This window comes from Sorex fumeus, unplaced genomic scaffold (genome assembly GCF_029834395.1).
Source record: "Sorex fumeus unplaced genomic scaffold, SorFum_2.1 ptg000034l, whole genome shotgun sequence".
In the NCBI taxonomy this organism is placed as follows: domain Eukaryota; kingdom Metazoa; phylum Chordata; class Mammalia; order Eulipotyphla; family Soricidae; genus Sorex; species Sorex fumeus.
The window spans coordinates 6,420,013-6,445,800 of NW_026606091.1; the positions used below are offsets into that span (position 1 = coordinate 6,420,013).

The 25,788-nt window shown below is 36.0% G+C and overlaps 1 protein-coding gene across 1 annotated transcript in view; it reads right to left on the reverse strand.

The window, feature by feature from the left end:
- The window catches only part of BNC2 (basonuclin zinc finger protein 2), a 492,884-nt gene that overhangs the window by 106,736 nt on the left and 360,360 nt on the right, over window positions 1-25,788 (reverse strand). The window contains exon 4 of the mRNA XM_056117248.1: window positions 21,076-21,311. Coding sequence (XP_055973223.1) covers window positions 21,076-21,311 — 236 coding nt within the window. The remainder of the gene's footprint in view (window positions 1-21,075; window positions 21,312-25,788) is intronic.

Sequence of the window (25,788 nt, forward strand, 5' to 3'; positions counted from 1 at the left end):
ATTATTTTGCTTTTTGGGTCACACCTGGCAACGCACAGGGGTTACTCCTGGCTCTGCACTCAGGAATTATTCCTTGCGGTTTTTGGGGGACCATATGGGATGCTGGGAATCAAACTCAGATAGACAGTGTGCATGGCAAATGCCCTACCCTGTGCTATCCCTCCCTTGACTTCTAAAATGATTTTTAAAAACATTCAAGTATTAAAAACATAACTAGGCTTTGATTATGATCGCCAAATAACCAAATAATTGCTTAATTGCCTTTTCTAAAAGTCTGATAGTAAAATTTAAAAATTATCAATAAGCATTATTCAATGCAAAAATATATCAGAAGATTCAAATTTGATTATCCAGTTTTATGTGTTGTTAGGTTTTAAGATTATTAATTATAATACTTCATTTAATAATTCATTAAAATATTAATAGATTTATTTGATTAGCCATCAAATAAATCATTATATGTGAAATAATTTTGTAAACTTCAAGAACTATGAACCCCCTCAAACCAATTAACAAGTTCTTGTTACTCTGTTTATCAGCTAACTAGTGAGTGGCAGAGCCAACACTCAGTTAAGAGATTATTTCAATCTTTGATCTAAGATTTGGCAATCTTCTATTTTAGTTTTACAGTTGAAACTGTCTATAAATAGAATCACGCATTAGTAATGTAGATATCTAATGATGCAACTATCTGCTTTATACTGATGGTTACAAAACCACATTGCTTTAACTGTTGAAAACAAATCTGAAAAGATTAAAAAAAATGAGTTTCTTTCATTTTCTCCTCCCCTTTCTTTTCTCAGCAGAGCAGAATACAAAACAAAAATATGTATTATTTGTTATAGAAAACAGTTTATATATTCACATTTTAAAATTAATGGTAAATTACATCTTTTCCTCTCAGAAGCAAACTAATAACTAAAGTTCCTTTCTCTCCAAATATGTCCATTTTCTTTTACAGATAAATTATATTTCCCTAACAAATTGGTTTTCTATGCATGCACAGGAGGTACAGGAAGACCATAAACAAGCTAATTTTTTAATTCCTATAATGGGAATATGGTTTTTATTGATTTTCATAAGTAATCTACCAATGATTTCCTCAAAATATTACACTTGAAAAATTAAGTTCCAGATTATCAGGTAAATGGATGGAAAAAAAAGCAAAATTCAGTCTGCTTCATCTCAGTCTGAAACCTGGAGATTAATGGGTTTAAAAAAACACCATCTATTTTTACTTTTATCAAGGATGATTTATTAGTGAATAGAAAATTAGTATCAAAGGTATATTTGTAAATACAAAGTTTTCAAAAGTCCTAAATTTAGTTCTAAGAAGTAAAACTAGAAGTTCAATCTTTCTGGACTTTTGTATAGCAAATATGTCCAAGTGGTTTATAAAGATAGCATAAACTATTTTTTGCAATTTAATCATCTTTATGAGGCTGAAAGTAAAGAGAACAATGGAATGTGGCTATGAATTTTAAAACAATTAAATTAAAATACAGGATTTTAAAGTTGCAGTCTCATTTCATATTAATGTTTCTGAACCTAAAAGCAGGAATTATTTAATAAGTTGCATAGATATTCATTACAGGCACTATTAAGTCCCAAGCCCCAAGATTTTTCTAGATTTCCAAATACCTAACCTTAACGCCTGGAATAAATGTAACTCATCTTTTCTCTCCCTCACCTATAGAATTCAATCAGCAAATGGTTTTACCTAATCTCTCTGATTACTGTCCCTCCTAGTTCCTTTAATGTTAGATTTATTTCTGCTTGAAAGTCAATTTCTAATTAGACAGCCTAGTTTGGGACTCCTCTTTTCTTTTCCATTCCATACAAATACTACTTCTGTTTTAGAAGGCACTAATCTTATGGCTGAGTACTACAGTACTGGCCTCCAACTTATTCAGGCCTCAAAGTCCAATGTTCTGCATTAATCACCTCCCACTCTGGCTATGGATTTTGCAAAGTGACCTGCTTTAGCCAATGTGATTCTAGTGAAGCACATAGACCCTTTACAGGTGCTTGCATATGTGGACATGCTGTGTCTTGCTGCTAAACTCAACTACCTCCATGTGAACAAACTGACAATAACCAGCTCAGTGATGAATGTTAAGACTGTCCCATCATCACAATGAACAGCCCAAACTGGCAGAGGTGGAAATTAGGCCATCCTACAGGCACCAGCCCACCCTGTCAATGTACCTGGATTTCCCAACCCATCCAGTGACTTGTGAAAATAATAAAATGATGGTTGTTTTTAAGCAATCAAGTTTGGAATGGTTTGCCATGCAGCAACCATTACTCATTTTAAAAAGATGCCAGCTTCCAACAAAACAAAAACTCTATCCTGCCAATTGATGTCTTCAGTATTCTGCTTCTGTTCTTTTCTCTTTTAGTTCCAATCTCTTTTAGAAATTCTCTATTTTGATCTTCTTAACTTTGTTGAAAGCATTCAATATAGTGTAAAAGTACAAAAAGGTGATGAAATTCTATACAGGTCATCTAAGTTAATCTTATGCGAACTTAATTTTCTTATTGAGAGCTCTTCAAAAAGCCTTAAAATAGAATCACCAGCAGGCGGAGGTATATGAATTTATGCTATATTTAAATGTTTTTGGCTTAATAATTTAAAATTTCTAAAGCCGTAGCTGCTTTACTTTTTTCCATGTTATTCTTTTCCTAATCATGAATTGCAAGGTCTTTCAGAAATGAAGGAAAAAGAAAATTCCCATTTTCTCTAAGTCTTATACTTACGCCCCATTCACAGAAAGTATAACACATGTAAAGCTGTATATATCCTATAAATACTTCATAAAATTTTAATTACAAGCAATAGTCAAGTTTAAAATTTAAAAAGAAAACTTCTACATTTTTATTTTTCTTGGAAGAAGGGGCTGGCCATAACTAGTAGTACATAGGAGTTACTCCAGGTTTGGTGCCTGGGGTCAAGACCCTTGTGGAAGAGCTCAGGGCGTGAAGCTGTACCAGAATTGAGCCTGGGTATACCACATTTCTGAGCTTGCACTCATCCCACTGAGATATTACTTCGGGTCACACTTATTTCCACCCCCCCAAAGAAACACTGAAAAAGAAACGAAAAAAAATTTGAAGACCTTTTCTAAGCTAACCTTTGGATTGTTATTTTTCACTTAATTTTTGTTTTTGAACCACATTCAGTGGTGCTCAGGGCTTACTCCTGACTCAGAAATTCAGAGATCACTCAACCTGTTATATCTCTTCAGCCCCTAATTCTAAATTTTTATTTAAACCACTATGATTTACAATATTATTTAATAATAGAATTTTTAAAGCATATGATGTTCCAGTATCACCCCTCCACCAGAGTAGGTTTTGTGTTAAACACATTTTTTTTTTTGCTTTTTGGGTCACACCTGGTGATGCACAGGGGTTACTCCTTGCTCTGCACTCAGGAGTTTCTCCTGGCGGTGCTCAGGGGACCATATGGGATGCTGGGAATCGAACCTGGGTCGGCAGCATGCAAGGCAAATGACCTACCCGCTGTGCTATCTCTCCAGCCCCTAAACCAAATTTTTATTAACAATGGAATTTGTATCTGTTTATTGGAATGCTTTGTTAACTGAATGGTACACTTGCTCTTTAAAGTTAGCTAAGTCCTGAAACACTTAGCAGTTCCACGGTCTAAATAGTTACTTAGGTTTTTCAACTACTTAAATAAGGGAGGATGTATATGTATACATTTATGCCTCATAAAAGTATTCTTAGTTCTATAAATATTTCAAAAATTCTTACAGAATGACTATTTTTATATGTATTAAAGAAGTCAAATAATACTGCCTAGATAAACAATATATTCAGTCTCCAACCTCATTCAAAACATTGTTTTTGCAAGAACTTTACAAACTTTTCACATTTACATATTATTTTTTCACAAATATTTCTCTAAGCAGGTGAATAATAACAAAATCCATGATTTTTCAGGTCCTCTTGGGCATTTAGATATTAAATAGAAACTTATCAAATATATCAATAAATAAAAGAACTCTGTAGAAAAATGACTTAGTGTTGTCAATATGTAACAGTGATGTTTAAATTCTAACATCTTGACTTTCTATTAATTAAAATAACATGATGGAGACGGTCCACATATCTTTCATTAAGGAACCCGATACAATACTTTAACAAAAGACAATTATTAACTAAAATAAAAGGTAGCCAGACTCAGAATAAAGCATAGGCAAACAAAAAAAGTTTGTGAGATGTAAAACTATCAGAATCTTCTCAGGATTGAGAAACCATAACTTACACCCAGAATGGCATTCAGACTGTAATAGCAATATGCTCAAGTGAATAAGTCATACAAAAAATTCCCCAGTTATTGTATTCCTCTTCTAAAGGTTTACCCTTTTCTGGCCCTACATACCTTCCTATAATGGGATATAAAATGCAGTCAAGTTTCCTTTTCTCTGTTGCTTTTAAAAATATTTACAGAGTAGGGTTACTATGCATCTTTGATACTACTGATATTCTAGACATCTCATGTCAAAGTTACTCTAAAACATGAACCTTAGAAATAATACTTTACATAACAGATATAAGGTACAAGAGAGAAAAAGTGAGGTCAAAGTAGAAAGCTGTCAAATAGTGCCTTTCTTATTATGCTACCGTATCTGAAATATCCATCCATAAGACAAAATTACTGGCATCAGACTATTATCTTAATTACATGCATGCGATATTTGAGTCAAAAAAGCACTCAAGTAAACTAACTTTCTTTATATCAGAAACTAACAAAGAGAATATAAAGTAATTACAAATTTGGTGCTCTTCACAAGGTACTGCAATTTAAATAAAAAGCACCTACATTTAAATTGGTTAAATCATTCCCAGGGCTAGAGCGATAGCACAGCGGGTAGGGCGTTCGCCTTACAAGCGGCCAACATGGCCGACCCGAGTTCGATTCCTCCACCCCTCTCGGAGAGCCCGGCAAGCTACCGAGAGTATTCGATATGCTAGACACAGTAACAACGAAGTCTCCAATGGAGACGTTACTGGGCCCGCTCGAGCAAATCGACGATCAACGGGACGGCCTTTACCTTTACCTTTACCATTCCCAAGTGATATGAAAATAGATTAATTCCACATGCATCTTTTTTCTAAATGAGTGATCTCATGGGTACCTTTCACAAAATTATCCTGATGGAGCTAAAATAAATATCTTTGGATTTCCATTAAGATGAAATTTTAAAGTAAATTCTATTTTTTAATGTGTCAAAATGTTTATGTTAAGGAAAATACATTCTTCTGCTGAATTTCTATGGTCTAAATGGTGTGTTTTCCACAACAGACAGCAAAATATTAATAATTCAAACTAAAATAGCTTATTTATTTTATTTCTTTATTTTCACCTCATTTATTTATTTTTCTCTCAAGGAGTACAGAGAGTCTGGGAGCCACTTCTATTGATACTTGGGCCAACTGGGACTGTGGTCCAGTGCTAGGGACCAAGGTTACAAGGCATCTCTGGCCCAGTGATTGAGGGGACCACTTCAGTCACACTGGTAGTGCCTGGGGACAACCAGGCTCATACTGAATGTTTCTCTTTTTTCTTTTTTGTTTTTGGGTCACACCCTGTGATGCACTGGGGTTAGTCCTGGCTCTGCACTGAGGAATTACCCCTGGCGGTGCTCAGGGGACCATATGGGATGCTGGAAATTGAACCTGGGTCAGCTGCGTGCAAGGCAAACACCCTACCCGCTGTGCTACTGTTCCAGCCCCTCATACTGAATGTTCTCAGGGGGCCACCCAATGCGATGGACTGAACTGAGATCTTTCATATAAAATGCATGTACTCTTAATCCCAGTACTGTCTCACTGGCCCCTAAAATGTATTGTCTTAATTTTTAAAGTGGAGCTGAGTTGAAAATTAATTTTGTCTAGCCATTTAATTGCAGGCTCTGAACTACTAGTACAACTGAGAGGACCAGGGAGTGTTTAAATTTCTTTAAAGCATTAACTTTTCAAGTAAGTTACAAATGTGCCCAGACTTTATTTACATCATGTAACCCATTATTGTATTAATTATAGATCATGCTAATATATTCATTAGAAGCTGTACACTTGATGGCCTTTGCTGTCCTTGACCTTAAATGGAGCTTTAACCTCCACTAAACTGAGAAGTTGTAGTTTAAACTGAGAACAGATGAGATTAGATCTATCTCTTTATACCTGGCATTTAATAATTATTTAAATAAATACATGGCGAATGAACACATTTTCCTGAACTTTTCAAAATAAGAAACATACACATAAACAAAAACCTGTAACCTAAAGAATTCTGAAATAGAATGAAAGATCAAATTTAAAAAAACTGAAATGACTCAGAAAGAAAGGGATAGACATAGAAAGATTGCATTCATCTGGGGAACATAAAGTAACAAAATAGGAAACTAACACCCAAGTATGGCAGAGATTAGTACCAGGAATTTTACTCAATGACCCGGAGGACAACCACACATGTTAGGGGAAGGGGGAGCTCAGAAAGAGAAGGGAACACCAAATAAAGGGTGTTGGGAGGATCCGCCCATGATGGGAGAGCATGCTGAGGGTAGACTGTCGACCAAACATGATTGCCACTCAATGCCTCTTTTGCTGACCATGGCACTCAAAAGGAGAGAGAGGGAAATGCCCTGCCACAGAGGCAGGGTGGGATAGGGGCTGGGGGGGGGAGGGGATGCTGGGATCCGAGGTGGTGGGAAATGCGCACTGGTGGAGGGATGGATGGGTGTTTGATCATTGTATAATCAAAACCCAAGCACAAAAATGTGTAAGTCTACAACTGTACCTCATGGTGCCTCACTATTAAAAAATAAATAAATAAATAAAAAATAAAAGCTTTGCAGTTAAAAAAAAACAACTGTGTTCTAAATAAAAAGGTCACATTTAAATTGTAATAATAGGAACCATATAATTAATTTTATTCATTAAATCTAACTTGCCTGTAAGTTTTCTGGATTTATCACTCCCAGATTTAAAACAGATGTTTCAATTTAGATTTTTAATAAAACTTTTTATGCAAAGTTAAAAACAATTTTCCTTGTATATCTGAGTCCTTGAAAACAACTATTAAACATGATTTATTTTATAACTGGAAGACACAATCCAGAGTCAAAAGAAATTAATATTAAACATTAAATTTTCACAATAGTTATAGAGCAACTAATATTTCAATGTGAAAATTTACTTAAGAGAATATTAGAATTTTGTTTTCTTTGGGGGCCATGTGTGGTGGTGCTCAGGGCACACTCCTGGCTCTGTACTCAAGGAAGACTCCTGGCATAGCTTAAAGATTATAGTGGGGACTTGGGATTGACACATGCAAAGGCAAATACATTAACACACTAGTCTCTCTGGTCAGGGAATACTAGAATTTTATATCAGGGGGATTTCATGGCAGGAGAAAGATTTTTATTTAATGAAAATAATAAAATCATTACAGACTGCAGACGTTGCAATCACCCAGACTGATCTACTCATTAAACTTGAAATGTTTTCTCATATAAAATATAAAAACACACTTATTATGGTCAGATACATGAATATATGGATATCTACAAAATTAAAACAGAAAACTATAAGCTCACCATAAACAAAATTTAGGCAAAACTTTTATTTAGAGTCTAACAAATATTTCTCCAATTCTTAAAAACAATTTTTGTACACTTTTCTAATAGCCTTACTTTAGATGGCTGTTTTCATAAGACATAAGTATAACTGACTCCAAAAATGCATATGGAAATGAGGCTAAGGGTTTTGCTTAATTAAAATGTAAAATTTCAGCATCTTAAATTCCATTTATATGATTTTAAAAGAGGTTTCAGTAAGTCATTCTCCTGACAAGAGCATTCAGATTGCAGAGAAAGCTACAAAGGCGTTAATGACATTTACCCCCTTAATAAGAGCTGTTCACACTTCATGGTTTTTCCTTGTTATTGCTCAGGACAGACACTAGCACCTCATTGAAAGATCAGTGCTGCAAGGGAAAAAAGGCCCCTTGAGACATCTCAGACTTGAGGAAAAGCACTAAATCAGGTGATGCTACAGAGATGACAAGTTTGATTCTCTAGGGTTCTTAACTCACCCTATGGCCAAGGATTTGAGGCAGTTAACACAGAGCCAATCAAAATTCTCCCTCACTCCCAGAAGACAAAGCCATCCCCTTTTGCAGCAGTCATATGGAAGGCTAGGGAGAAAAGAAATAAAACTTCCTTCAGGTGCCCTAGGTCTGGCAGGATCCAAATGTCTTGTACTACTCTCAGTTAATCTCCATCGATGTGTGGCTGAATGAATAAAACACTGACCTTTTCACCTAAGAGACCACAATTTGAATCCAACATAAAGTCACAGGAGGATCAATGGACACAAGGACTCATATTTTAAAGTAATACAGCACTACAAAAAGGGAAAGGGTATAAAGTTTTTTTTTCCACGATTCTGAACATAGATTTAACCTGGTTTCCTTGGCTCAGCTATTATGAATTGTATCTCTGATTCAAAATTGAAAAGCTCCCAGCAACTGCCTCTATGGAACGCAAAATCTGGCACAAAACCATAGCTACTGCAAGGCAGACATTCCCTCACATGTCAATACGTGGAAAAGCAATCCCTGCTGGTGATGGAATGATGGCTGACTCAATGGAATATACTCAGCATGAACTTTAATTTTGGCAGAGATGACAGGACACAGAGACATGTAACTCTTAATTACTCTTTGAGGGAAAATCTAAGTATATTTTGATGCTAATTTAAAGTTTCTAAACATGTGTCCATACTTAAAAAAGAGACAAATGGATGAACCAATTTCAGGTGTTTCCTTGGCTACTATTTTTTTACTTTATCAACACATTGTAAAATAAACAGGCTTAATATTAATGGGTGCTCTAGAGACAAAGACTTATGGGATAGACAATCTACTGTTAAAACATTAATTTATCTGAAACTGATCTACGCTGATGAAAAGTCAGTATTTGAGTGGTCCATGACCAAACATTCTTACCTGTCCACAAGAAATGGAAAGAAATGCCCATTATGGGCCAGAGTGATAACTTAGGACACTTGTATTGCACACAGCCAACCGAGGTTCAATTCTCAGCACCACATATGGTTCCCTGAGTACCACCAGGAGTGACCTTGGAGCACACAGTCAGGAGTAAGCCCTGAACACACCAGGTGTGGGCCAAAAACACAAAACAAAAAACAATAAAAATCTTCCTTCAGATTCTCATCCCAGAAAAAAATGCAGTATGTACCAATCATCAAATTACTACATTCACTCAACTGCTATTTTAAAATCAAAATGAAAAATAAATACACAAGAAGACATATTAAAATAGAAATAAAAAATTACAGTAACCACATTACTCATATTAACTAGAAAGCTGCCACCAACACTATTATTATGGCTTTGTTAAAAAGAGAAAAATTACATGAGAAGAAAATAAATCAGGTAACACATTTCCTTAGAACATTCACTTCTCAAAACCCCTGAAAAATGCTTTCTTTATTGGAGACTTACAGAAAGACATTCTAGAAAGAGAATGCATATCAGCAGTGTGCTTGGGATCTCTAACTTGGGAATCTTATGGACTCTGTTGCTATGCAAGACATTCCACTTAATTCCACTTAGCATTGTCTAATCTACTCTCTTAGCCCCCATCCAAATCCATCTTGACTAGGAGACGAGAGAGAGAGAGAGAGAGAGAGAGAGAGAAAGAGAGAGAGAAAATAAGTTCTTATCAAAAAATAAAAAAATTCCTAAACAGCAGGATCTAGAAGGAGAATTTAAGAAAAAAAAGTTTCTTCACTGTTGGTGGGAATGCCCACTAGTCCAGACTTTCTGGAAAACAATATGGACAGTCCTTCAAAAACTAGAAATTGAGCTTCCATATGACCCCGCAATACCACTTCTGGTAATATATCTCAAGGAAGCAAATAAGCATGGTAGAAATGACATCTGTACTTATATGTTCATTGCAGCACTGTTCTCAATAGCCAAAATCTGGAAACAACCCAAATGCCCTAGAACAGATGACTGGTTAAAGAAACTTTGGTCCATCTGCACAATAGAATACTATGCAGCTGTCAGGAGAAATAAAGTCATGAACTTTGCTTATAAATGGATAGACCTGGAGAGTATCATGCTACATGAAATGAGTCAGAGAGAGAGGGGCAGACAGACTGCCCTCATTTGTGGAGTATAAAATAACATAACAGGAGGCGGACACCTAAGGATAGTAGATACATGGGACAGATAGACTGCTCCATAGCTGGAAGCCTGCCTCATGAGCAAAGGGGAGAAGGCAGCTGGAATAGAAAAGGGACAATCAAGAAAAAGATGGCTGGAGGAATCAGTCGGGATGGGATATGTGTGCAGAAAGTAGATAAAGGACCAAACATGATAACTTCTCAGGGTCTGTATTGCAAATCAGAATGCCCCAAAGTAGAGAGATTATGGGGAATCGTATCTGCCATGGAGGCAGAGGGAGGGTGGGAAAAGGGGGTAGTACCAGGGATATTGATGGTGGGGAATGTGCACTGGTGGAGGGATGGGTGTTTGATCATTGTGTGATTATAACCCAAACATGAAAGCTTATAACTGTCTCACAGTGATTCAATAAAATTAGTGGAAAAAAACCTGTGATGTGCTGGATGAAATATACACAAGAAAAAAAAAAAGAAAAAAGTTTCATGTAGTTACTAGCCAGTTGCCTCTTATTTAGGTTTGAGGGTTATAAGCAACCAATGTCAGGTTTGGAAATGATCAGAATCATTGTTCACACTCCTAAATGGACAGATGGTGATGCAAACAACAGCTGAATTAAAGTTTCTGAATAACAGGCCCAGACCTGGCCTAAGCACACTAAAAAAACAAAACTGAAGCACAAAGTGTTCATTTCACTGAAATTCAACACTCACTATAAACTTGTTCACACTTCTTACCAGCAAGGCATTCTTCCTGTAAGGAAAAATGTTTGTTCCATCCTTTCTGCTCTGTAACAATATTGCTCTTCTTTCTTAAGAAATCTTTTCTTTCAACAGTTCTTCCTAGAATAAGTCATTTTGGCAATGGTCACTTCAATTCTACCAGCAAATGCACTGGCCTGTGTTCCATTTTCCAATAGCTGCACCACATATATGGCTATCAGACGTGAATCAACTAAGAGTAAATGTTTGTCCCATCTGCATGCATTTAGCTAAAGCTTCCAGAAAACCACTCCATTCCATTTTCACATTCTACTTTTCATAGTCCTTGATTTCACATATAAGCATCTCGAATGTGCCAATTCAACAGAAACAATTCTATTAGAAGAATTACAAGAATTAACTTAATAATTACAGTAACTGTTTCAATTGCAGAACTGGGTCTTGAGAACCTAGCCAATATACTTCATGATATTCAGCTTATACCTTATCTCAGAAAGAATGCAGTGTGTACCAACCACTGAATTATCACATTTAAACAACTGCTATTTTAAAACAAAAACAATAACCAAGTTTATTATAAATACCTGTCCTTCAAATACAACAAAGAACATAGGAGCTCACATATTATTATATGGATAAATGAAGCTTTTTTTTTCTATGAAAACTAAAGAGTTGTAGAAGGGAAGGGGTTGGGAAATCATTTTACTAAAAGAGTTAACATTACTGATCTCTTCTATGAATTTAACAAATTACTTCCCATTATCTTCAAAACTCTATTAAGAAGGTATCATCAGAAAAATAAGACAAATAGAAATTATATACTTTTATATACTTTTGTAGGGTTATATAGTTAATTGGTGGTAGAAGTGAGATCTAAACCCAAAACTCAGACAATTTTTACTTAAAATTCAACTAGGAGTATGAAATAGTCCTTGTTCCAGAGATCATATGATTTAATCAGTGCCTTTACTGAGACTATTCATTAAAAGTAAATCTGAACTACAAATGAATGATACGGTAATAAGGGGACAATAGGAGTGACAGAGAAAAAATCCAGGGACAGAATGTCAGGAGAATGAGCCCATAATATGCACCCAGAATATGAAGAAAATAATCCTTTCAAGCATCCTACACTTTCCCAATCCCTTTGTCCTACGACCTTACAACCTTAAATGCAATGCAAAGTACTCAACAATCCCTCTAGTTAAGAGCATATAAAAAGAGTTTTTTCCCCCACCTTTCCTAAAGCATTCTATTTAGGGTATCCCCATGCTCCAGCTTTCTTGCTCTTTTCTTGCTCTTCCTCCATTTAACTCAAATAAAATTTCTAAATGCAGTATCTCATCTGTGGTCTCTACTTTATGATCTCAACAGTTAAGGGAAAGAACCTGAACCTGAGCATGTTATAACATGAAGAATGACATAAACCTATGACCTTGGCTATAAGGTGATATTTTACTGCTGTTCAAGTAGTTGAAAGTTTTGACATATGAATTCAAAAATCCCTATTTTCCATTTCCAGCTTTGACCCTCTCTAAGGCTTTCAGCCATGAAAGTGTTAAATCCAGGGATGACAATAGTCTCTGGGAAAAAACTCTCCAATATGGAGTTAGGAGAATTATTGAATAATGTCTGTAGTTCAAGCACTTTGACAAACAGACACTATAAATAGAGAGCATTGCTGTAAATCATCTATCTTTTGAATATTCCTGCCAAAGGGTTTGTCCATTCACACTTGTGATCCTTTTCTTCTGAAAAATATTCTCATATTGCTTATGTGATCGAAGCCAAGACATCTTACATCACAATGGTGAAAATCCAACCTTACTTGGAGTCAAATGATACATCTTTTATGTCAGTGCTATGGGTAATCTCTACATTGTTACAATTTGATTATATAACGTATGTGATCTATTTAGCTCCTTTTTTATTCCCAGTAGAATGTGAGCTTCTTGAAAGATATTCTCTAGTACTCAGCACATAGCACTCAATCAATAAAATCTGCTTAATTGAAGGACCAAAAAATGAATTTATACCTAGGTCCATACAACCTGTAACATACACACATATATATAAAGGTTGCATGTTTTAAATGTTTTGCTTCATGCAATGAGGTAAAAGCCCAGTTATTCTAATCAATTTAAAAACTTCATCCTATTCTCACTAATCCTGTGTCTGGTTTTCAAAGGGTTCCATAATAAAGTAATGGTTAATATTAGTTAAGTGGAGTGGTCTAGTTACTTAACTAAGTTCTTTATAAATTATTTAATCTAATAACTGTTACAGACATAGAAATTTAGGTTCAAATATGTTGAATGGTCTATCTTAAGCTACAAAACTATCAAAAGGTGAAACCAAGATTGAAAACAAATATCTGTTCCAATACTAAAAGTAGTTTTTATTAAATACTCTTTTGTCTTTCTATTGTAATCAAGTATGTACTACAAACATATGTACAGCACATATTTCTGTGTGTATATATATGTACATTATGTGTGATTTGCAACTGAACAGTAGCTACCTTTAATATGGGTTGAAAGGCACTCTGTTCTAAGTATTTTAAAATCAAACATCTATGGGTCTTTATCGGCCAAAATCCAAAATTATCTGGTTGAAAGTAGCCTAGAGTAGCCTATATCATCTTTTCCATCATTATATTAATAGTTAACATTACTAATTGCTTTTTATGCATTATCTAATTTCATCTTCACAACATACCCATGAGGTACTGCCAGTATGGATGGATTTATGAGTGAAGGAATCAAGGTATAAGTAGATAAAAACAGGTACCTAGTTTTATAAGTTATGAAAGAAAAAAACCCAATATTCAAACCTATGAACGTTATAACAACAACACACTATATTTGAGTTTTCCATCTGTATAATGAAAAGGCAAAATGTCAATGGTTCCCGCACACCTGAGTAGGTGCTGATCTGCACTGATCCTCCATAGTTCAAAGGTCACATTTGGAAGCAGCTACTTACCTGGGGCTACATATCCCAGATTCCTGTGATACATGGCCCCAAAAGTAAGCTAGGATCAGAGGCATGAGAAAATAGACCTATTCTATTTTCAGTACTGATTCATAAAATCCTCTCACACAGAACCTCCACCCACTCTTAGGAATGAGAAGCTGCAGCCCCAGAAAATGGTCAAGTCATTCAAAGCATAAACCCTAAATATCTCTTTTCACAGTAAATTTGGAAGGCAACACTGCCCCAAATGCTGACTGGTCTTGTGGAGAGAAGGATAAAACACCTATGTGTTTGGCCACTAGTATTTCAGAGTTTACTCGTTAACATAGTAATGAGATTTTTCTAACTGATGCTGGCTCAAGTTCAAAATACATTTTCTTTAATTTCCTATTTTTGGTATCTACAGAAAAAAATACTGGCATATAATATTCCCCTATTCCCTTTGTGCAATTGATCAATTAATTTTATGAGTTCATGTAAACGCACATAGATTATTATTTAGAGTTTACAATATTTCATATTTTCCCATTCAAAGTCAAGAGTACATATAAGAAGCTACCACCATTTTTATGATGAAGGAATGAAGGAAAGTCACAAATTTTTCCATATTTACATAGATAATCTATGGCATATAATTTAATATAATCTGCTTACTCAGTCTCCAGGGTCCAATTCAACTGATAGGCCTTTGTAGACCAAAGAGCTACCTCGTCTTTTTTATTTTTTCCCTTTTGGTTTTGCTTTTTGGGTCACACCTGGCAATGCACAGGGGTTACACCTGGCTCTGCACTCAGAAATTAGTTCTGGCAGTGCTCAGGGGACCATATGGGATGCTGGGAATCGAACCCGGGTCAGCAGCATGCAAGGCAAATGCCCTACCCACTGTGCTATCGCTTCAGCCCTACTTCATCTTTCTTACATCACCCGGATCCCAACTTGATGAAATGTGATTAATCCAGAAGAGAATATTTTTCCCAAAAAAACACTCAAGTGATAAAAAGCATATATCCTTATAAAGATAAATCAAAATTTTTATTTACCCAATAAAGGTAAATCAAACTTCTGTAAAACAGAATTTACAATGAAGTATTAATGATACAAATAACAGAGAAGGTTTTTGGTCATGGAAATGAGTGCAATGAAGATGAATATCATGCAATATAGTGAAGAAAAGGAAACCCAAGAGAAACAAATTCCACCTAAATTTACTTAAGGCCAAGCAGATAAATCTACCTCAGAATTTAAGGAAGATATTAATTTAGTTTAGTACTTTCAGACATTCTCTGTTCACCAAATCACACCTCAAATACTGTAATGTAACACTCACATATTTTGGAAAAACAGCATGGTTGTCTCAAAAAGAAAAAAATCCACATACACTCCCAATTATTTAGGAAGTCAGAGATAGTAGTTTAAAAGAGATTTCAAAATTTCTTTCCTCCAAAATTCACTGTACTATTACTTGCCACCCTGGATGTTGGGAGCTGTTAGTAATAGTTAAAAAGAGCAGGAAAACTTACAGTGTGTTAACTGTGACAATTAACAGCTTCTATAATCATGGGGGGAAAAATCACTTAACCTCTTGAGTTTCAACTACTCCAAATGTTAATTCATTGATACTATCTGCAAGAATAAGGTAAAAGAATATTCAAAGAACTGACATGTGAACTTATACCGCAAAAGGTTATTTAAATACAAGTGTTTATTTTATATTGACATCTTCTACCCCACAGATACCACAAAACACTTACTCTACACAGACCACTCTATCTCAGGGGTGTGGGAACAAGTACTTATTTTCTTTTTGCCCTCAACAATCCAGTTGCTAGTTATTGTAGCAATTAGTCCTAGAAGAAAGTTCGAAGGGACTAGGGACTCTTAAATAAATATAGTTGGGTAATCCATGTAGTTGTTGAGTATTCCATGAAATTCATGTTGAAACATCAAGCTAGAACAAGTGTACCTGATTTGTTACACAAATATTTACTGAATATGGGGCATTCACTAGTGGTAAACCAAATAAAAAACTGAATTATTTTAAATTAGATTACTGCTAAATAGAATACCAAGAAAGTCATATGAGGAAAGACATATATTGGTTACGTTGAACAGAAGAGGTCTCTGAATAAAGTGGGCTTTTGTTCATACCTATTGGATAAGAAATAGCTAGTCCAGTGACATAAGTATGATTTTTCAAAGAGAACAATCTGAATTTACACAAGCCTCAAAATGAAGATCTAACTGTGTCCAGAAAATAAAAACTTTTTATGAGATTGACAGGAAAAGGTCATTAAGTAGGAGAGGAAGCTACTTGCCTAATTTCATAAACCACAGACTCCAGAATTTAGTGGAGCCTTTAGTATACTAACATATATTATGAGGCTCTCAGAGCTGGATTTCTCTTAAATCTAAATTCAGACCAGAGCCCCAGGAATACTCTGGGAAAGACTCTTCTTTAGTGCTGATTGTTCTATTAATTCTGATTGTTTCAAGACATAGGTGATTTGAAATGCGCATCACCATTTGTCCTCTCACAAGGCTGCTGACACCTTAGCTAATTATTCAGAGTATCTGATATGGTTCTCTGAATTTTGGCAGGACTCATTTGCAAAGGAGATTTCCATAGAAAAGCCAGTAGATGAGCTTTTCTCATCCACCAGGCAAGTCAGTTACACATTCAAACTAAAAGAAGAATGTAAAAAGTTGATTTGTAAATGATTAAACAATGATACCAACCTATTTCTTATATGCGATATATAAAAGGGGAAAAATACAGCAGAGTGCTTTCATGTGTGGAAAGTGTCCTTGTCATGAATAAGGTTTATTCTTTAGCCGAAGAAAAAAGTCATTTGATGCTCCTGTAGGTTTTATTTTAACATTACCAGGTTTTTTTTTTTAGCAGTTTTGTTTGTAAATAAATGCTCAGCGGTAGGGCATTTGCCTTGTGCCCGGCCCAGCTGAGCCAGGTTCGATTCCTCCGCCCCTCTTGGGAGAGCCCGGCAAGCTACTGAGAGTATCTCGCCTGCACGGCAGAGCCTGGCAAGCTATTCGTGACATATTCAATATGCCAAACACGGTAACAACAAGTCTCACGATGGAGACGTTATTGGGCCCGCTCGAGAAAATCAATGAACAACGGGAGGACCGTGATCGTGATTTAATACCTTCACATACAGGAAAATATAGAGTGCTGTATCTTTTTTTATATTTCCAAGATTTTTTAAATTATTGTAGTCTAAATAAGGTCTTAATATTTTTTGACTTATGACCCCTTTTAGCACAAGAAATTTTATGTGACTTTGGGCATACAGTAACATAAAATTAGTGCACAAATCAAATTAATAAAATCAAACTAAGAAATCACAAAAAAATTTGATGTTAAAACAAAAAAATTTTAAACATTTAAAATTATTACAGGGTCGTTATTCACAATTTAAGAAGCTAGGTTCTAAGTTTTGCTAGATACTTCATATCCAGCTGGCTGGCTTAAGAATTACACGCAGTCACATAACTAAAAATGTAATTCTTATTAAAAAGTACAGGATCTGTAAAATATACTGTTAGTCTTTTAAATAAATGTGTGAAATCACTATCATCTCCCTTCTTTTAATAACCTGTTCACAGATATTTCTAAATGACAGTTTTGAAGGGCATTCTCATTTCCCTGAAATCATATCCAAAAATTCAAAACCAGGTAAGATACCTGCTATTCTTTACTTAAAAAAACTGTATCAGAGCCCAGGAGTAGCTTATTATGCACAAAGAATGAAAGTTTGGGTCCACAGAGGGCTAAATTAAAATACTGGCTTCACCAGTTCAACTTACACTACATCTTCATTTGCCCAGTAACATAATCTATAGCCAACTGCTAACCAAGTCAATATGTGGTAAGACTAACAGCCACTCTAGCCTGACTTGATAATTATTCTCCTTTAACTGACATAATATTCAATATACTGTTGTTGAGAGCAATAATGCTAAAATTGATGCCTTGAGGGCTACAAGACAATTGAGTTTTAGCCAGATAAAATGACTTGTACACTAATAGTGCACTATAGGGTTCCAGAATCTTTGGAAGCACATTTTATAGTCTATTAGTACAAAATGTCATATGTGCTTATATGCAAAGTCATTTGTGCATACCTTATCATCACTACATATAATTTTAAACTATAAGTCAATAATAAAATTACAATGTTTTGGAGGAAAAGGTTTTATTTCTAGTCTTTCTGTTTGGGACTTCTTAAGCAAAATGAGCATTTCCTAAGTACATAAGGGATAAGTATTGGATGCCTCAGTCTCTTTTTATTCTAAACCAAGAAATATTTTTCCAAGGATAATAAATGCTAGATTACAACAAGCATCATTTAAATAAAATCTATCTTATATTAATTTTATCACTTAAACAAGACAAAAAGCTAAACCTTCTATTATGCTACTGTAAAAAATCACCTATGATAATCTCAAAAGTCAAAATTCTGAGTAAAGAAATAGTCATAAAATTTGTGAGTTTTTTAAAAAATCTATTAAATTAATGAGTACTGAGTATTAAAAAAATGTCAGTACGTAATATTTCACCCCTAAATAGACAATAATTTTTAGTTTGAGGTTTGGCTGAATTTCTCCTTACGCATTATTTCTCTTGCAATTTTCGATCTTTAAATCCTGGGCTCTCATACAAAAATATATAGATAATACACATTAAACATCTGCTTTAGGGAAACAGAAAATTTTTTGGAGGGAATCAGCACCTAAATAATAATTTTGAGAAAGAAAACAAACAGGTGGGGTGGAGAAATAGAACAGGGGTTAAGTAGCTTGCCTTGCAAATGGTTAAATCCTGATTCAAGCCTCAACTGAAATGTTCCCTGAGCACAGGTAGGAGTGAACCTGAGCACAGAGTCAGGAGTAAGCCCTGAATACCAATTAGAAATGGCCCCCAAACAAAAAACAAAAACAAAACACAAAAAGACAATGAACAGGTAACTATCAAGACAAAAAAGATCAAGACTATCCTATTACAGGTTCTTTATGTCTTACCATCAACACACTAATAGTAAACTGGGTTGTTAAAAAAGGCAAAAATCATTATCATGCACATAATCTGACCCTTTTTACAAAGACTGTATACATGTTCTAGGTATCTTATGCCGAAAATACACAAAAAGAACTGAAATACAGCATCAATGACAGAACTAGGCATCATTGTGGAGTCAATTAAAGGGTAATGGATGGGGACATGATACCTCAAGTTTTAAATAAAAGTGTTAGAAAAAGTAAGAATTCAATTAAAAATCTGTAAGAGAGCTGTTACTTCACTTAAGAGTAAAACCTATTCAAAATGGACATTAATAATCACATCGTGGAAACGCCTGCAGAATGATGTGGCACTGTACACATCTTAAGGCCAATACAAGCATGGATTGTGAAACTAGTTCCATACTTTATTTTTCCTGGCTGCTTTTTCCTAGAACTTGTGACCCCTGGGGTCCCCTGACCACCCAAGACTTGACTTTCCACTCACCCCACTGAAAAGTCCCCATCCTGAGGCAAATGAGATAATGCTTATGAACATCTTCTATAAACGGAAAATGTAATATATAATTATTACTATTATCATCATTATCTCATCTTCTAAGGGCCAAATTTTCTGTACCATCCAAGTTGACATCTCACTGAGCTAAGAGACAATTCTATGCTCATGAGAGCAGTCATGAAGCAGACAGGTTATTCTTCTCCCCTTTCTGTCTCAAAGTTCATTCATCTTCCCTCCTCTGTTCTCTTGCCCTCACACCTGGAGATACCAGACAGGAGAATGATTGGAATGTGTGTGCTTTTATGCCAGGTTAGAGCTATTAGGAGTCTTGAGCCCCACACATACCCCTCTTCCCATCACATACTGTACTGGCAGCCAAGGCCTCAACAATTGACACAGGGTGGCTCAGGGAATAACGATACTGGCAAAACAAAACTAGTATTATTGAAGGGGTTCATTGTTTTAATATTACCCCCAGAGAAAATTTCAAACATCACTTCATGTTCTATCACTTCAAACTGTGATCTCCTTTGGCAGGAGAGAATACTTTCTCACTAGCCAAACAGTCTTTTTGGATCCTGGGGTCTTCCAACATGCAATTTTCAACATTTACCCTTTAAGGGTCATAGAAAGCAGATGGCCATAAAAACATTTCAGAGGCACAGCATACCATTCAAAGTGAGTCATGACGTTCTGCACCAAAAAGACAGTATGCAATGGGCTGCAGACCTCTGGAAAAGTCTTAAGTTTCTTACCAGACTGGCATAGACTGGCATTGCCACAAACACAAAGGGGATCTAGGTTAGATGAGGTACTGGGAAGGTCAAATCTACAACTACATTGGTATGACTTGGAAAATAATGGTGTACTGGTTATATAAAAGCAGGGTTTTTACATGAGGTATGATTCTTCCTTTTAATGGGATGAAGAAACAAAGAGTTAAGGTATATAAACAACCAAGAAAACACCAAACCTTTAATTAAGTGTGAGGCAAAGTCCAACTAAACCCAATGAAGAACAATCTAAAAATTTCACAGCCTCACCACCCACCTCAAAAAAGTCTTCCCATTTAAGTTTAGGAGGGTTCTAATACGTACATATTAGAGAAACCAAAAAAAAAAAAAGAGTTGCACTTATAAAGCATCACAAATCAAAATACTACTTTTGTTTTCTTATCTATACAGTGAGGTTCAATACTAGACTGCTGGCTACAGCACCTTTCCAATTTCTTCAAAAAGACCATCTAAAACAAAAGAGGATAAACAAATGCCTGGTCTTTATCAATGACTCTTCCCTAACTCAGGTTACACAGTACGTGTGTATTCTGACTGATTCCTGATCTAAGTTTATTTGAGCATATTGGTGCAGTTATTTGAAAGTATAGGCTCACAATTAAAAAAATCTTTCAAATGTGATTTTTTTTCATGATGCCACTGTTTTTCCTCTTCACTTTTGGTCACCAGAGTTGATGTACTCTTGGTGAACTGCTTTCTTACATTCCTCTGAATGCTACAAAGAAAAACAGATTTGCCAAAGGCACACCCCAGTCCTTCCTAGGGCTAGTCCCAGATACTAGCTTCAAAGTACCCCCCTACCTGAAGGATGTACCCCCGGACGTAGTCCCGCAGTGTCCAGCCCAGGCCGTGCAGGATGTGCAGCACCTCCTCTTGCTTCAGGACACTGAAGAGACGATCCAGCAGTATCTTTAGCCGTACAGGTACAGCTTGTGTCCCATAGAGCATTAGGCTGCTGATGTCAAACACCACGTTGGACTGCACAATCTCCACCTGGGTAGGGTGGTACAGATGTTGTGTGCTGAGCTTATCCAAGGCTGTGATGGTCCCCCAAAGTTCCAGAGGTGGATAGAAATAAAGAGATAAAGAAGAGAGAAGAGAAAAAGCAGAAACAGGTTACTGGAAATTATAAGGACTTCATTTCTAAGGACTGATGTAAATCACAGTTTAAGAAAGATTCTGCATTATAAATAGTGCTCTTCACCCTCCTGTTTTGCTTCTTTTGAAAAAATACGTGTTTACAAAAATGCAGACAACAGCAAATACAAAACACATTCAACTTTCAGAGAGTCACTAAGGATGTTTCTAAATAACTAGTTGGCTTTAAAAACCAGACTAATTAATTTGCTAATTGAACTATGGCTCAACCCAAGTTACATGGTATCCCACTCCCCCTACCAAAGAAAACACAAACAATTCCTAAACTCATGCCACAAGAACAGGCTCAACCAGTATCTCTTTTAAAAATAAAATTCATCCCTTATAGGACTGGAATGATTCAAAAGGAAAGAGAAGCATGTTTTTTAGACCTGAGTTGTCTCTCTCCTCCTTCCTTCCCTCCCTCCCTCCCTTTTTCCCCTCTTTCCCTCTCTCTCTCTCTCCCTCTCTGAGTTTTAGGCCACATCTGGTAGTGCTAAGGGTTTACTCCTGGCTCTGTGCTCAGGGATCATTCTTGGTGGAGTGTGAGGGAACAATGGTGCCAGGGATCAAACTCAGGTCAGTTGTTTGCAAGGTAAGCACCCTACCTTCTGTACTATCTTTCCAGCCCCTAGATCTTAAGTTTCTTAAACTGTAGGTTGCAACTCCATTTGTAAGTAAATGTGGAAATTGCAAAAAAATTAGCAACAACGAAAGGTTTCTGAATGTCCCCAAACCAAAAATTAATACAAAATTAACCACATAATAAATCCAATGCATTTCTAACAGCAGCCACTGTGTTACATTTCATGGGGCAAAAAGATATTGTAAGTGAAAAAAAGTTTAAGAAGCCCTGACCTAGGCTCATGACACCTTTATGCCTGCGATTTTTATGCAATTCATGCATGTGGGTATATAAATTGGCACACAAATCAAACATTTACTGGAGCGATAGCACAGCGGGTAGGGCGTCTGCCTTGCACGCAGCCAACATTGCCGACCCGAGTTTGATTCCTTTGCCCCTCTCGGAGAGCCCGGCAAGCTACCGAGAGTATTCGATATGCCAGACACAGTAACAACAAAGTCTCCAATGGAGACGTTACTGGGCCCGCTCGAGCAAATCGATGATCAACGGGAGGGTCTTATTTATTAAAAATTTACTTATAAACTACACTAACATTAGGTATGCCACCACAGGTGCAATAGTGATGTACTTAAGAAGCTAGGTTTTAGGGTTAAAAGGCCTTATTTGAAAGAATACAGATAAGTAGCACTTATGTAAGTTTCTAGTCATTAACTCATAAAATTGCTAACGGGGTCATTCTTAGAGTCAGTATTCCAATGTCCTCTCTTAAGGTTTTCCTGTTACATAGTTTTGTGTTCATTGGCAAATTCATTGAAAGCTATTAAGCACAAACAAATAAGAAATTCAGATTTCTTTATTAACTAGTCTGATGAAAATGGGTATAATAACTAAAATCAAAACTTGGGAATTTCTATGCATTTCAGCTGTGTTCTTTCAGTATAGAAAACTGAAGATGACCATTCTTAGAGTAAATGTTACCAATAAAATTTTTTAAAAATAATTCTAATTAAACTTTTAAAGCATTTTTAAAATGAGGATTTTTTTTCTCATTTGGAAACCTGAAAAATTTTTATCTCTCCCCTAGATCCAAAAAGCCAAAAATAGGACATACATTCCAGCTTTCATCCTTATCGAAGTTACTGGAAAGCCTAGTGTAGATAACGTAATTATATTTTCCCTCAGTTTCTCTAAAATGAACAATTATGATAACATTACCTCATCTGTGGGCTCAAAGATATGCTGCAAAGACTGAATTAGTATGAGAAGTGCTTTGGACTTCTTTTTTTGGGGGGAGGGAGCACATTTGCTGGTGTGCAGGGCTTGTTCTTGGCTCTGCTCTCAGGGATCACTCCTGGTGGGCTTGGGGGAACATATGGGTTGTCAGAGATCAAACGCAGGCTAGCCGAGTGCAAGGCAAGTGTCCAACCTACTGTTCTATCACCTAGTCCCTCTACTAAAGAAAAACATTAGTGGTCAACATGCCAGAATTATTTACATATTTGGCTCTTAGAGATTCAAGCAGTAAGCATGTAAGTCTGAATAACCGTCATCTAATCTCATGAGTAAGATCAAGAGATATCAGACAATAGCATTTAGGCTATAATTAAAAAGTACATCTACACTTTTTCCAGTCAAATAAAATTCCAACAACTCTACAAGTACTGTCTGGGCTTTCCAAATCTTTCTTCCTAACACCTTCTCCCTTAACAACTGTGACTACTTCACAAATACACTCTAAACAAGTTGTTTTAATATACCCATATTTCTGCATATTGGAGCAAGTTTCTAAAAGTATACACACACATTTTTAGTATTTCATATTTTTTTTCCAGGGCTCCTCCTCCACTCTCGTTTCCTCCTGACTTATGGTCACTAGAGAGTTCATGTACTCTTGATAAATTGCTTTCTTACATCCACAGTGTAAAGGCCCTTATCATTTACCCGCTGGCTTCATTCAACACATTTACTCCCAGGAATACTTTGTCAAAGAGTTCGGGTTTCCTCATACTTCATTTCTTGCAGCTGATTTGTCTGATCTTTCCTATTCTAGTGGTTAAGTCAACTTTGAATAAATAGCTTTAAAAATTAATTTAACGTTTGGGAAAGATAAGAGATTTCACAAGCCCAGAGATTGAAGTCTTCTCTCATTCCACAGGGCATTTAGGCTGCAAAAATGAAGGCAAGAGGTATTATTATCCTTTTATTTCTTCAAGTATAACTTTACTAACCTAGCTTTCTAAGGACTAGCTGCTCTCCTTACTGAACCTAATGTCTAGGTCAGGGGAAATCTGTTCTTCAATTTCCTCTTTTCAACCTTCCTGGTCTATATCAAACAAAAAGTATACTGCTCTGACCACAATGAACATGAAATTGAGAAGGATTAATAAAAGGAAAATATATCACATAAATCCTATTTTTTTCCATTTGTCTACCATCTTGAACATATATAATAAGTAAATGTAGGTGTGTGTATAAGTATGTTCAATACTGTGGTAGAAAGTGTACCCTTCTCACTTCTTAAAAAGTCTGGTAGTTTTATAAGACGAAGATGATTAAACTGTTGAGGACACAGTAAGAAAGTATTTTAAAAATTTACAATGCACAGTAAACAAGGATAAGGCAAAAATATGAAGATGAACTTTAAAAAATTAAAACAGATTTACTGAAGAAGAATACTAACTTTCTTCCTAATGGGGAAAGGGGTATGTGTGAGAAGATCTGATGCAAGAGCAAAACAGTGTGAGAAAGAGTGTGAGAGTGTAAAAGTGAGGGAGTGAGAGAATGAAAGCGAACCCAAAGTAAAAGAAATCTATGCCCCAAAGAAGAACACAGGCAACCCCAAGGTGGAGTTCTGTATGGATAATACACTGAGTTGGGATGTGGGTAAAACCACAATGTGTGTCACTACAGAGCAAAGGTGCACGTCCAGAGAATAGAACTGTGGGTCACTCCAGAATGAAGAGTCTTAGATATGCTTTGTAGAACACAAGACCATGAGTCCTCAAAGGGTATTACAAAATTCTTCTTCACAAGCATATTTATCAAAAAGTAGGAATACGGTTAAAAGTGATATAAATATGTAGTGTGTATCAATAACACTAACTGGAAAGGGCCAGTTGGTAAATATCTTACACTTATGTTATATGATAGCACAGTGGTAGGGCGTTTGCCTTGCACGCAGCCAACATGGCCGACCCGAGTTCGATTCCTCCACCCCTCTCAGAGAGCCCGGCAAGCTACCGAGAGTGTCTCGCCTGCATGGCAAAGCCTGGCAAGCTCCCCGTGACGTATTCGGTATGCCAAACACAGTAACAACAAAGTCTCCAATGGAGACGTTACTGGGCCCGCTCGAACAAATCGATGAACAACGGGAGGACCGTGACCAATGTTATATGCACTCCTTCACTTACTTAACTATATTGTTAAAGAGGGAAAACATTATTGGGTTTGTTTGTGTTCCAATAAAATGTTACTTACAAAAACATGGTCCTGTACAGAAGTGTTCTCTGACAAGGAATTAAAAGATAAAATAAAATTTAAATAAAGTCAATGGTAGATGAGAAAAATGTCCTAAAGGATGAGTTAGGCAGCAATTACATAGGATATGTGCCCTAGACAAAGACTTTAAAATATTAGAACTGAAACTAGAGAGATACAGTGTTTGTCTAGCACATAGCCCACCAGAGTTTGATCCCAGACATGGCATAAGGTCTGCTAAGCCCTTCCAGGAGTGATCCTACAGCACAGTGCCAGGAATAAACTCTGAACACAATCATATGAGGGTTTACAAC